This window comes from Agelaius tricolor, unplaced genomic scaffold (assembly GCF_023055355.1).
Source record: "Agelaius tricolor isolate 1412-34295 unplaced genomic scaffold, bAgeTri1.0.p SCAF_5, whole genome shotgun sequence".
Classification (NCBI taxonomy): domain Eukaryota; kingdom Metazoa; phylum Chordata; class Aves; order Passeriformes; family Icteridae; genus Agelaius; species Agelaius tricolor.
The window spans coordinates 18236478-18250938 of record NW_027269265.1 but is presented as its reverse complement, the minus strand read 5'-3'; the positions used below and the strand labels follow the sequence as shown (position 1 = coordinate 18250938).

Below are 14461 nucleotides of genomic sequence, written 5' to 3'. Positions count from 1 at the left end.
ACAGCTTCAGTCTCAAAAAAAACATCAGCTTTGATTCCCCAGGCACATATTACACCTTACTCTATATCCCTGAAAATTAATTCTTTAAACTGCATGGTAAATTATTCCCCTCCAGCCATCTGGATTGCATTACTAGAAAGTGACATGACATCCTCTTCCAGCAGAGTAATTTACAGTGCCAAAAGCAAAACAAGCTATTAATGTCCAGTGCAATAATCTTACTGTATATTAAGTTGGGTAACTCTGCAGGTTACACTTGTTAACTAACACAGCCTACAAACCAGTGAACTTCCTACACCTTCTAGAGTCACTGCACTTGTACTTGAGACTAGTTTAGAATAGATATGCTGTTACAAACCTGCAGTCTTCAGAGTCATTTTTATGGTATGTTAATCTATCTGTACTCCAAAAACATCCAAACTGTCTCTAAGACCCCCCTTGCTTCAATCACTATGAACAGCTAAACACCCCATTTTAGCCACAGAAACAACTTATGATTTAGCCCCCACAGATGATCAAATATAGAGTTAAACACATTTTTGAAAACATATTTTCAAAACACATTGTGAAAACAAAAAAGGAATTTTCACAACAATATGAAGAAACAGTCTCCTGAACAAAAACACCACCTAAAATTTAAGGTTCTGATAACAATCAGCACTAAAATAGATGCTTTACAATATGGGATTTTGTCTAATTTTAAGCAGCATAGAATATACTATAGGAGTTCCCATATTACACAGTAAGAAATTCTGCATGAAATCAATCATTATTGCAGCAGTGAAAAGGACTTTACCTTGAACAGGTAATCTAAAATCTCGGAGCGGTAAGGTTCTTGGTAGTTCACCAGGAGTCTAGATGTGGCCTAAAATGGAAAGAAAACGTGAAAATGTGACACACAACTTTCAAATGTTTAACTACATCCCAGCTTTTCATTCGATGCCTTTCACAGAGCTAATAAACCTACAAAAATAATTATAGCATCAGGAACTCAGCTAAGCCCTTCGTAACTTGTTTCTAAACCTTCAGCTGTGCCATTCTGGTTTCACAGGTTGCAACTGCCTTGTACTCCAGTTACCTGGAATTTACTGAAAACAGAGTCCAAAGAGCAGAGAAACAAAGAGATCACACGCCTTTATGACAAGCAAAAGGCAGCTTCCTCCCAGCACCGTTTCTCCTGCTCTACTCAACTCTCCCTGCTTTGGCTCACCATATGCCAAAGCAAGGGGAGCTCACAGGGCACACAGGTAGGAGGCCAAAGTAAGCATCTCAGCAGGTCGAAGAGGGGATAAAAGCTCCGGGAATCTCACGGCTCTGCTGCCTGGACCACACGAAAGACGACGGGCGGCTGTGGCTCGTCCAGCATTTTAAAACGCAGGGATTACTAAGACCCTCTACATGAAAACCCAGCCCCGCTTAGCTCTCATTCACCAGCACCCAGGACACGGCTGGCCCTGGACACCCCGAAAAGCCACGGGGCAGGTGGCCGGAGGGCTGGCGCGAAGCGGAGCCCGGCTCCATCTCCCCGCAGCGGGACCACGGCCCGCACCGCTCCCCGCACCGCTCCCCGCACCGCTCCCCGCAGCGCCCCGCTCACGTCGTGGGGCTGTCCCCACACCCCGCCAGTCCTCAGGGCTCCCCTCCGCGACACCCTCGGCCCAGGCCACCACACGCTCCCACTGACGGGATGCCCAGCCCAGAGATCCCTTGCCGCGCCGAGGAGGTACCAGGACCGCAGCTCACCCCGCCGCCGCTCACAGCCCCGATCCCGTCGAACTCCCTGCCCAGCCCGTTGGCATCGTCCAGCACGTAGGTGGCCGCCAAGAGCGGAGCGGCACCGACCCTGGGGGGCCCCGGGCCGCAGCTGCAGGCAAGCAGGATCGCGCCCCAGAGCAGCGCCGCGCAGCCCATCCCGGCCCAGCTCCGCTCCCGCGGCCGCCCCGGCCCCCAGCGCCTCCGCACTGCCCGGCAACGCGTTCACGTGACAGCGCCGCCCGCCAGCCCCGGGGCGGGGCGGCAGCGCCCGGCACCGCCCAGCGCCGCCGTCCTGCTCAAGGGAAAGGAGGGCGGGCAGCCTTGCCAGCCTTTATGGACAGCCCCGCCCGGCTGAAGGCTATAGCTGCCATCTTGAGAAAGGGCACGGCGAGCTGGTGAGGCGCGTGTCGCCATGCTGGAGTTGGGTACTGAGCCGCGAGTGAAGCTATTGCGGGGCCGTCCTGAGTGCGGGAAAGCCGCACGGCTGTGAGGCGAGGCGGGGTTTGTGTGGGAGCGCGGCGGGAATGGCGTTCAGTGCAGTGCGAGCAGCCGCGCCTAGGGGCCGAGTCAGGCTCTCCTTTTTCGGGGCCTCTGACTCCTTTTTGGGGCCTCTGGCAAGGCACGATACTTGTTCCGGGCGAAGAACGGCATTTCGTAGTGCGTCTTTCATTCGCAGGCCCTCCCAGCACCTCGCAGCCAGTTTCTTGGTTTTGCGCCGCTCTCAGGCTGCCACCCAATGCCCTGAAGGGTCGGCACGGAGCGGCGCTGTGAAGGAGCACATTGCAGAGCGCCCGCCCTGTGAAGGATCTTGGGTCGTCGCAGGGGCAGATGCTGGGAGCGGCTCCAGGCCCTGCCCGCAGAGGTTGCTGGCAGCGCCGCGCCCTGCCCGGGGAATCCCAGTTGGCTCCAGTTAGATCCGCAGCTCCGTCAGCAGGGGGGATCCCCAGAAAGGGATGCTGAAAGTTGGGGTTAAATTATGATGGGCTGAACGTGCCGGTTTGCGCCTTCAGGGGTGCGCTGTAGGGCAGCCGCGTGGAAATGAGAGCAGCCGAGGTGGTGCTGAGCCGCACGCCAGAGATTTCCGTGAGGATTGCCGGGGATTGCCCTCACACTCCAGCTCATACAAGCATGCGGCTCGGAGGAAAAGTAACCCGGAGATCGGCGATCAGCTTGATTATCGTAATGGGGATCTCTCTTGTCTGTTGACCTCAGTATTTCATAAGAGATGCTTCATGTGCCTAAAGGAGGAATGAGCCATGAGGAGATGCAGTGGCTAAAGCCCTGCGTTGTGCAAGAGCTGTGAAAAACCCCGGTTTTGCACGCATTCTAACCATAAAGAATGCTGTTATTCGAGCCTCGGTCACTCCTGTTGTCACTGTGTCGCTGCCACTCATTGAGGGATCTAATGTCTCAGTGATGACATTACCTGACTGACGTTTCCTGTTTATTTCTTTTTAAATAACAATACCGAGCACTCACAAAACATTTTGCACTTTACAGCAATATCGAGTATTCGCTAATGAGTCTGCTCACACCCAAATGAGCTATATGACACCATTATTACATGCAGACAGTCAGAATGACTTCCTCAGGGGTATCGTGAGTCAGTGCCAGAGGTAGCATTATGCTCCTGGTCCTATTTCACATTCATTCAGCAGACTGTAGAGCTTTGCACACCTGGAAGGTTTGCAAAACCATTATGAATTATTAATTGATTCATTTTGATAGTTTAATTGATTACTGCATCATTTTATTTCATGTAAAAGGCTTCAGCTGGGAAATTCAGTCTCTTATTCACTCATGAGATCCTGAAATCGTCAGTTTTCAAAACTCATATTTGCAGTCCTGTGATGTGCTGAGTGCCCACCCTTTTCAGTTGGTACAGAAACCAACTGTTTTGATGGAAGGATAAGTATATTTTGGTGTGACTCTGTCAACTTTCATTCTGCATCTTGACCTTGTGTTGAACCATTTTTTTCTTTACACTGAAAGGAATGAGAAGGAGGTATCTACAAACTGGGCCAGATATGGAGAGGTGAAGGAAGCAGTGGGGGGGAACCATTAATTCCATTGGAATTTCACTAATTGACACAGACTTACTCACTCAAGACTGTCCTACATGTCTGGATTTAGAGAAAAAGAACAGAGACACAAGGAAAAAGAAAAACGAGGGGGATATACATTAGAAGGGGGTATTACACATTTTAGGAAGTCTGTACCTCCCAAGTGCCTCGGCCAGTGAGGAAAGAGAGAGGGAAATATGGCCAGAAAATTAGGATAAAAAGGATGATGCGCTTGCTGCATCCCCTAACAATTTTGAGAGATCCCATGAGGAATGCCCTATGATCTCTTCCTTTATTGAAATAAAGTTACAGAACTCCTCTGTCTTCTTTTTGGACATAAACCTCCGATGTTTGTGGATTAATTTTCCTGACAACACCTTTGTTAATGGACCCTTTGGAAACTCAAATTTAAACAATAAACTTATTGAGGACTTACTCATTGCTTCTTTTCTAGATAAGATTGTTTTCCACTGTTAATGCTTTTCTGTTTTAGGGTTGGGGTATTATGCTGATAATACCTGTTGGTTTTGGATGACTGATCTAAGATACTGTGTATGTTCAGATCTCAGAAAAACCCTGGAAAATTGTGCTGCTTACATCAGAAATGAATTTTTTGCATATGGACACAATTAAGAATTTATTTTAATGTACAGGTTTACTTCTAAAATGCATAAAAGGCATTATCTCCTCTCTTGCTTCCTTTGATCTTTTGATTCTGCTGTCATCACAGCAAAGAACTGTAGAGATGTTCCAATTTTGTTTCTCTATTTCTAATAATTATAAGAAGTGTTTTTTCTTTAGCAAAGTATAGGAATGCTCAACAAAACACCAGAACCAGCATACTGGACACTTAGTACGTACAATGTTAGGAAAAAGCACATGGAAAGTGATGAAACAGGTCTTCATGTGATGACTTTTCTCTCAGTGAAAATGAAGGTGTGACTGAAATTTATTTTAGAAATTTATCTAAGCAAGTGCTCTTCCATTCACCAGACGGGAAGGCAGTGAAAATGAAGGTGTGACTGAAATTTATTTTAGAAATTTATCTAAGCAAGTGCTCTTCCATTCACCAGACAGCTATTATAACAGTTTGAGAGTGGCCACAAGTGTTGGATAATTTAGGTTTCATGTAACAGTCAGATCAGTAAAAAACTGTGGATGAAAAGGTCACACAGACTGGAAAAAGGGAACCAAATCTCTGCATGCAGTGGTTAAATATTATGGAGCTGCCTGGTATTCTCAAGGAAGTCAGTATGCCCCTATTTTAGAACTTTTCAATTTGTTCTCTTTCGTTTCTCCTTAGCATCTGAATCATCAAACGATAGTTTTGGTGTTACTCAACAGAGGGACATTTCAAGTGAAATTGTACCCACTTTCTTAAAGCAGAATTGTATTGTTCCAAACAGAATTCAAGAAGAAATACAATAAATTATTCTGATCACAGAGAGGGAAAAGAACCGTGCTTGTGTAACAACTTTCCACCAGTCTAATTGAATAGAATTATCTGTTAAAAGAATCACTCCCCTGAAAACTGCATCCAACCTCAGAGTCAGTTTATATAAAAATATGTAAATATGTAACTTGTCACCATGCATGAAATGCTCTTATCCTTTGTTAACTAGAAGTATTCATGAAATAAATTCTGAAATAAACTATTCATGGAATAAATTCTGAAAATACTTAATTCTTTTTTCCACAAACTCCTAAAGTCATTGTAAAACATTTTTGAGCTCTTCTTAGGTGGATTCTTATTTGATTCTGTGATCAGTTTGTAGGGAAAGGCAGGTGAGGTCCTTCAGTCAACAAAAATCATACACATTTTGAACTTATACAAGTAAACACAAATCAAACACAGCATTTTATTTCTGTGGATTGGATTCTCTGCAGAACATAATGTCTCCTAGATAAGGAGTGTACAATGTACTATGCTCATATAATTAGGCAATATTTTAAATGAAACTTTTATGAAGTTGTGGAAGGGGCTAACAGCAGGCCTGTTAGCTAAAGGAGTGAGAAGAAGCTGAGAAGTAAGAAGAAACTGATAAGGAGCTCTCTCTAAAGCTGTAACTAAAGAGACTGAGAGAAGAAAGATAGAAGAACTTTGCAGCTAGATGAAACATTTTTAGAAAGTTAATTAAGTCACTATAACTTCTCACCAATAGTATTATGTTGATTTATTGTAGCCAATAGTAAAGATAGAAGAAGCATAAACAATTAGAAAGTGTATAAAAATCAGCCATGTTCAATAATAAAGTGTTGCCAACTGAAACTACTTGTAGTCTCTGCTTTATGTCGTGACCACCTCGACAGCGACATGAAGTCTCTAAAAGTATTCCTGTATCTACTGAGGTTGCTTCCCATCCTTTGTTCATCATCTTTTTTTCTCATGGGTAAGCTTAGATTAACAAGGAATTGGGGACAGAAAGAAAGAAAAAAAAAAGGAAGCGAAACCAAGAGATCTGTGAAGTGCTGCCTGTTTATCTACGAGCAGCTTCCTGTCTCTGTATCTGATCAAGCAGAAGCAGACACTTTTCTTAGAAGCAGATACGGGTCACACTGCCGTTGGCATAACGGGAACTGCTCCGCGGGGACACGTGGCGGCCAAGGTGAGTGCTCAGGAGCCTGGGACAGGTTCCAACATTCTGGGACAAGTCTCAGCCTGGCTCTCCCTAATGGGATGCTGACATCAAACATCTGAAAAAAGGGACAGGAAAGGGGCTGGAAAAGGTTGCTGTGGGAGAAGGATTATTTCAATCCCAGCGCAACCAAAACATGAGACTGAGGCAAAAGACATCAAAAGATTGAATTAGGAAAGACATTAGGATTACAAAAGAAAACTTGATTCATTGTTTGTTATAATAGCATTGTCATAATCAAACTACTGTTGATTACAAAAGGGGGAAGAATGGAGAAGAACTGTATTTGGGGGTGAATTTTCAACACTCTGAGCTGTCCCATCACTGCAAAATGTGCCTCAGGCCTCACAGAGGGTTTCAGTAAGTGTAATTAGTGTTCTCCAGTGTTTTCAGACACTGAATATGCAAAATGCTTAAAACTTAGCGGAAAAGGAAGTTCTGGTAAAAGTAGATTCTTTGAGTGCCATGTATCATGTATGTGAAAAATATTGTATGTCTTTCTGTATGCATAGAGGAAAACATGAGGCACTTAATGATAGAGCAAAATAATACTTGCCTGCATGGCCTACATTCTAAAAAATGTGGTGGTTTTTTTTTCCTATTTTCTCACATTTAGTGAATGTTTATTCTCAATGAAACAGTCTGTAAAGTATATCTTTAAAAGGCTGAGCTCTTTTAGACCTGTTTGAGTCTCTACAGAATCTCATGGAAACCTGTGGGTGAAATTTAATGTTGCATGAGGAAAATTGCTGTTCATTTTAAGCAAAAAAGGCCATGTTTCTGAAAGGCATATTTCAGCTCGCCTAAACTGTGAAGTTTTTCAGAAATGAGATGTAAGATCTGCTCATTAGGTAAAAAGAATTAGCTGTGGAATATCCCCTGTACTTGAAGAACTCAACTTGGCAATAGAACTTATTTTGAGAACACAAAGCAATCTACTTTGTTAAAATTGCTTAAAGAGAAAAAAGAAAACAATTTATCTTTCCATCTTATGATTGATATACAGTATCACCAGTATAGCAGCTACCGCAGTAGCTCACACAGCATTGTTCATTTCTTCCCTTACAAGGTTTTTTACAGATAGGAGTATGGAATGTCCTTTTGTATTTAAGCTTATGAAAGTTTAACTTTGTGCTTTGCAGCTTTCAAAATGTCATAAATGGAGAGACCACATAAAGCTCTCTGTGAACCTGAAGGAGATGCTGTAGAAATGTGTTGATACAAATACAGTGTATAATGACTACTTTTCACTAAAAAATCTCACAGGGTTCCTTTACTGGCTTGTTTGCATACAGTACTTGAAGCATAACATTTGCTAGTCCATTTCTCTAGATTTTTTTGTCTTAGTGACTCTTCAGAAATCCTGTACAGTAGGTTTTCTATAGCAAAATGACAGGGTCATGAACTATGGTAATAATTGAATAACGTGTCTAAAAGAAAAAATTACTGTTAAGAATTTTTATATTTTTTTATTTGAAACATCACATACCAAAACAAGTCTGTAAAATAAGTCACAAGTATATGGAATTAGTCACAGTAGGTTTGGACCATGAAAGTCAAACCATTAGACCATATCATTAAACCAAAATTCCTTGACAGTTAAAGAAAGTATATCATTGGGGAAAATAATCAAATGTTGTTTTTTAGGATAGCTGTAAGCCAATACCATCCTCCTAGGCAAAGTCAGCAGGTGTGCTCAGTAGCAGAAAGAAAACCTGGGAATGCTTCAGATCATGCATTCAGGTAAGAAAAAATCATCTTGCATTAAAAAGTCCTAATTATGAAAAAAGCAACTCAGCAAGAAAGTGTGATATGGACTACTTCCTCTGAAATAAGGCCCCAAGCAATGTGAGTGAAATGTTTTGTAATCAGGACAAAGTGGTGCTTTCTGCTTTTATATTTCTCTGCAAGAAACTGCTGCATGCCTTGTGGTAGGTTTCATTTGCTGGCTCTTTGACACATTTAAGTACAGGTCATCAATACGTGCCAGAATGACACACTTCTGGTTATTGCCATCATTGCAAGCATGTCCTCCTAGAAGTACCATCAATGTGTCATCAAAGTTCAACATGGATTACCTGGCAATGCTGCCCAGCCTCCAGGGCTGTGTTCAAAGGAACTAAGGAACATACTGGTTAAGAAGAAAAGAAAGCAATGGGGTACAGTGACTTGTGATTATGAAGGACAGAAAAAACTTTCTGAGGTGAAAATTTTCATGTAGTCTCAACTCACTTCTTTGAATTTCATTTTTAGTGTCCCAGCCTGCCACTAGCCAATGACACTTTCAGATATTAGTTCCTTAAGACAGATGGCAGAAGAGCAAAGCAAAGTCTTGCCCCAAAAAACATGTGGTTTATTCCGATAAGAGCAATATAAGAAGTGGTTTACCTTATCATCAGTAAGATCAACAGAGTGAAATTCTTCAAAACAATGAGCTAAAATGAAAAAGCTGAAAAAAATCCAAGTGGTATGAGGAAACTGGCATGTTGGTTTAAGAGTAGATACAAAAGAATCTGTTGTGGGTAATAAGAGAGAAGTTGGGAGCTTACAAATATCGCGAGTCTGTAATACAAGTTGACAAAAGAGAAAGAGTTTATGGGGGAGGGAGAAGGAATTCCAATTTCTCAGTCACGAGACCAGGAAACACTGCCTCATACACTTGCTGCATTACACACATGCTTCTGAAAGGGCATGTTTCCCTCTTAGACATGAAGAGACCTGTCACAGGAAAAGAGATGCTAAAGTGTGATTAGGAGAAGAGGTAGGTATTTTATCTTTGATTCATCTGGTCTGTCTGCATACATTTGATTTCTCTTTGGTGAGAAGTGGGTCACAAAACCCTGGGATCCAATTTCTAGAGCTAGATTTTTATTTTGTGATACTTACCTGTACTGATAAGCTTACAATGCCTTATTTACTGTGTGGTTTTATGAAACCAAGCTGAAATACAGACATCTGATGCTTGTCTTAAATATAGACACTGCATTTTTTTAAATTAGTCATCATGTTGATGAGGTTCCTCAATGGACCAAATTGGAAAGTCCTTCTCAAGAAGTTTCCTTGGCTTTCAGGCTTGTGAATGAGTTTAGCTCTAGCTGATAATTTAGGCAACTTGATCAAATAAGGCAGTGGCAGGTAAAATTGAGTATGTGTTTTCTGGGTAGTTTTGTCTTTGCTCCTTTTTTTAATGAATAATAATGAAAGAGGCTTTTATGTGGACAAGAGCTCTGTATAATAACCTCTCAGCGCAGACAATAAACCTGGTTTGGGTTTTTCTGATAAACCCACAAACACATCCAACCTATAAATGGCTGATTTTTTCTTACCACATGGTAAAATTTTGGCACACAAGATGTGTTGCATTGGAGTTCTTTCCCACGTGGCAACAGTTGTAGATGTGCTGTCTTGCAACCTACTCATTCTTCAGCCTCTTCTCCTCCTCTGCTACAGGCTCAAAGCACAGGTCAGCTATCACAGCAGTCTCTCAAGCAGTTAGTATATTTGGCAGTATAGCTGGTCTGCAACCAATATTTTCCATTCTTGTATTTCCTGAACATAACAATTAGTTCTCTAGAGAAGGAAACTGCCAAGTGTCAGAGCTGTGATACTATCAGTGAGTACCAGCTGTCTCACAACTACCGTTGTACACCCTTTCTTACCCTTTCTTCACCCTTTCTAAAGGTCAGCTCTTCTACATGTTCCTAAGGCTCACACACACAATGCCTCCAGTCCCACTGCTTTAGTCAGGGCTGCCATTTTAATGATATTTCATATTGAAGCTGTTGATAACCACAGTCCTGGAATTGACGGAGAAAAATTTAATTGCTAATGGCTGTATGAGCTCATGCATCACAGCTGCAATTTTTAGAAGGGAGAAGTGTTAATGATAAACTCTGCTCAGTCTCCACCTCATGTGTTCAAAGGGACACCCAGCAGATTGTCATATGCATGCAGGAACCCAGTAGCCTGGCAGGTTTCACACGAGGGTTTTGGTACATGCAGTGAGTCTTGCTGGAACAGCACACTTGATGGCAAGTTTGTGTGGGATCACATACAAAGGAGGAGAGAGGAAGCAAGGATGTGTGAGGATGCAAACAAGACAAGAGTGATTTGCAATACAGAAAGATACTAGACACACATTTTCCCCTTCTGAGCAGATCCCAACATCCAGTGGTACCTGAATCCCTGTATTTCTATCCTTGTCTCTCCATTGCCTTAGGGGGAGGAGGCTGTTTGAAATAAGAAATCTGCCATATTCATATGCCCAAAGCTATGATTACCATAATGATAGAAAGCGCACATCTGTTATTTTATTTGTGGTCCACTTTCTGGTCTCCTTTAAATCTCCCAGCATTGCAGGACAGCACCCCACTCCTAGAAGAAGCATCTTAACTACTCATCCTACTTCTGCTGTGGAAGCTTCCAAGTGACTTTCGCAACCTTAGATTTTGGGTTCCTCTTCCTATGCATTCCTAACTCCAGGGGTACTAACATCCTCTGATCTCATAAAAATAGTTTCTTTCTTCTAGGAGAAAAAAACAAAACAAAACCAAAAACACACACCAAGAATCCCATAAAAACTACAGAAATGTAATAGCTGACATTTTTCCTTTTTGGTAGCAGATGGCTGGAATCTTGTCAATCAGGTCCTGAAGAACTAACAGATGACAACCCATCAGACCACCACAGGGGGTTTTATTGCACCCAGGCTGGAATTATCTCAAGGGTGCCACCAGGGTGGACAATGAACAACAGCACTGCATGCCATGATGATCACACCCTGGATAAGTATTTGTTTCCATTTGTGTACAGCGTTGTGATGATGATCAGTATTCCCATCAACTGCATATCCCTCTATGCATCTTGCGTTCAGGTGAGGAAAAAGAATGAGTTAGCAGTCTACATCTTTAGCCTGTCCCTGGCTGACCTTTTGTACGCCTTGATTCTGCCTCTGTGGATTGATTATGCCTGGCATGGAGATGACTGGAGGCTCTCTGCCTTGCTCTGTCAGATTTTTGCCTTCCTTACGTATATGAATTTCTACACCAGCACTGCGTTCCTTGCTTGCATCTCTCTTGACAGGTACCTGGCATTAGTTCACCCCTTGAAGCTCCAGTACTTGCGCACAAGAAGATTTTCATTGATTGTCAGCATAATTGTTTGGCTTCTGGAAAGCATCTTTAATTCAGTCATATTGGTGAAAAAAGAAGTATTCAATGATCCTTGCAATTTCACTAATCATACATTATGCTATGATAACTACCCCCTGAAAGGGTGGCAGGCGAACATAAATTTATTCCGGATATGCTCAGGATACTTAGTCCCTTTGATAATCATTCTGTTTTGCTACCATAAAATCTACCAAGTAGTGAGGTGCAACCAAGCCACAGTAGATGAAGAAAAGAAAAAAGTGAAAAAACTTATTGTGAACATCACAGTTAGTTTCATTGTTTGCTTCACTCCTTATCATGTTGTACTGCTTATCCGCAGCATCAAAGAACCTTCCACCTCTGACCCACATATTTTGTTGCTGCTGTATAAGGTTTACAGAATCACACAGGCCTTAACAAGTTTGAATTGCATCGCAGATCCCATTCTGTACTGCTTTGTGAGTGAAACTGCACGGACAGAGATAGTGAATTTGCTCAGGTATTGCTTATGCCTACGAAAGCACGGGGAAGACCAAGTGAAAGGACATGCTCTGTACAGTTCTGCTACAAAAAACACTGCACTGGTCACCTACAGAAGTTCCTGTGAAACACAGACTGTCAAAATTTCCTAATGAGCACATGCAAATGTAAACTGGATAACCTAAAAGGAAAAGAAAGAAAAATTGTTCTCTAAGGAACTTGTGTAGCTAGGAAATGCCCCAAAAGTCAGAGATACCAGTCTAAGCAAAACCAGTAGCTGGAGCCAATAAGAACTTACTATAGGGTCAATGAAATCAATGGACTATCAACACCTATCTTGAAATCACGTGTGGTATATAAATCAGTGACAACAGACAAATGCACAGTCAAGAAGGATGGCTGTGACATGCTGACAGAATTACTGAGGATCTCCCACAGAACTGTCTCCTGTGGCAGCTTGCTAGCCAGCCTGCTGCAATTCTAAGCTGGAGGAAGGCTGAAGTCCTCTCTGTCCTGAATAGCAAAGGACCAGACAGAGGAAGTGTGGTAAATTTCATGTTGTTATTTATGCTGCTATGAAGGTTCTTGTGTTTCTTTAAAGACCTCAATTCTCCTTTAGCATACCCCTGAGATCAGATACTTCTTAAAATTGTTTACCCTGCTGTATACAGACATTTACCTGCACTGAAGCTTTTGTTTTTCTTGAAAAATATATGTCCTAATATATAGCTGTATGTCATGCAGTTTTATTACAATACCAGTATTGGGTTTCAGATAGTTGAAGATTCATTAATTCAAGTGCCTATAAGGAAGTGAATTCTAGCCCCCAGTGTTTTAATTTGGATGAAATGTTTCCTGATACATGCAGGGGAGGAAGAGAAGGATAGAAAGGTGAGGTTTCACATTTCAGCAATGTAAAGGGACAACCTTCAGAGTTGCTTATTGTGACTGAAATCTGGAGCGTGGTTCCGTTTTCAGACTCAATAGAATAAGGTTTTTATCCATTTACTTAACTGCACATGGAGGCCTCAGCTAGAGGTTCCAGGGCTCTCAGTCTGGCAGTTTTAAAAAAATGAAATGAGCCAGCCAGCAATACTGGCAAACCAGCAAAGAGCATGAATGTACCAACAAGCAGTAAGAATGGAAGCAAAAGAACCCATACTCTTAAAAAGTTGGTGTTAGCACAAATCAGAAGTGCAGCTGTTAATTCAGGGACATGTTCATGTGCAGGCAGAAACAGCTGCCTGGCTCCCTGGTTCCTTGTCCCATCCGGACACCTGACCCTCTGAAAAGAGTTAAAACATTACATTTTTTTCTCTTCTCACAACCTTTTTACGTGTTCTCAATTCCCAGGAAAAATATTTGGTTATGGTGTTTTTTTTATTTCATAGGGAAAAAATTTTATTTCCATCAAAAAAAAAAAGAATTGCCCTCTAACAGATTTGTGTGGTGGAAAAATTTTGACCAGCATTTTTCAGACCTTTTAGGTCTGATATTATGTGTGGAGGATGTGTATAAAGTGGTCACAAGCAATAAGATATTTCTATATTTCTTATGAGAGTGTGCATCTGTGTTTAAATAAAAAATGTCTCCATTGTAAAGAGCATTTCCATTGTTTTCATGAGTTGCTGTGTGTGTCTATACTTTCTGGTAATTTCACATTCTGAAATGGGACCTTGCCAGGCTGTGCAAGCTGGGCTTGTTCAGCCTGGAGAAGAGAAGACTTTGGGGTACCTAATGACAGCTTTGCAATCCTGCAAAGAGGATATTGAGAAGATGGAGCCAAGCTCTTCACAAGAGCTCATAGCAGGAGTGGTGTGTTTTCGGCCTGGCTGGAAATTAGGGACTACACAGCCACTCGCTCAGCCCCCTTCTGTCCCCCCACGGACAGCTGGAATGGAACGGAGAATCAAAGTAAAACTTGAGGATTTAGATAAGAGCAGTTTTATAATCAAAAATAAATTTAAAATGTAGAATAATGGTCAATTATAATAATAATGATAATAATGAGGGGAAAAACAAAGGATGCACAACACAATTGCTCACCACCCACTGACCAGTGCCAGACCCCACTCCCTGAACCCAGATCAGCCACCCTTCTGAGTAACTTCCCCCAGATTATCTACTGGGCAGGACATCCTATTGTGTGGAATATCCCTTTGGCCAGTTCAGGTCACCTGTTCCAGCTATGTCCCCTCCCAGTTTCTTTTGCAGCCCTCCTGACTGGCAGAGCACGAGACAAGAAAAAAGTCCTTTACTTAGGATAAACACTTAACAAAACCAAAACACATCAGTGTGTCATCAACACCATTCTCATTCTGAATTCAAAACACAGCAATGTAACAGCTATTGAAAGGAACTTAACTCTACCTGAGCT

At 42.3% G+C, this 14461-nt stretch overlaps 2 protein-coding genes and 1 long non-coding RNA gene across 4 annotated transcripts in view; 2 read left to right on the top strand and 1 right to left on the bottom strand.

Moving 5' to 3' along the window:
• GALC (galactosylceramidase) overlaps window positions 1-2365 on the bottom strand; it is a 32010-nt gene extending 29645 nt beyond the window's left edge. Inside the window, 4 exon segments of the mRNA XM_071426671.1 lie at window positions 797-865; window positions 1744-1943; window positions 1946-2048; window positions 2050-2365. Of these exon segments, the coding sequence (XP_071282772.1) occupies window positions 797-865; window positions 1744-1943; window positions 1946-2048; window positions 2050-2169 (492 nt within the window). The 5' untranslated portion in view covers window positions 2170-2365.
• Window positions 2366-2506: 141 nt separating this feature from the next.
• Window positions 2507-6087, top strand: LOC139589859 (uncharacterized). The gene is made up of 2 exons (XR_011679147.1): window positions 2507-4754; window positions 4835-6087. It is a non-coding gene; the product is annotated as an uncharacterized lncRNA (long non-coding RNA).
• A 52-nt stretch (window positions 6088-6139) lies between these two features.
• On the top strand, window positions 6140-13510 carry GPR65 (G protein-coupled receptor 65). Of its 2 annotated transcripts, none has more exons than XM_071426673.1 (3): window positions 6140-6424; window positions 8102-8197; window positions 11078-13510. In XM_071426673.1, exon 3 carries the CDS (start codon window positions 11199-11201, stop codon window positions 12234-12236), a length of 1038 nt encoding a protein of 345 aa, XP_071282774.1. In that variant the 5' UTR covers window positions 6140-6424; window positions 8102-8197; window positions 11078-11198; the 3' UTR covers window positions 12237-13510. The 2 variants fall into 2 exon arrangements, with proteins under 2 accessions (XP_071282774.1, XP_071282773.1); XM_071426672.1 differs by having other exon boundaries at window positions 11075-13510.
• Window positions 13511-14461: the final 951 nt, after the last annotated feature.

What these genes read in the sequence shown, in the direction of transcription:
- GPR65 (XM_071426673.1), top strand. Translation starts at nt 11,199, where the DNA reads ATGAACAACAGCACTGCATGCCATGATGATCACACCCTGGATAAGTAT.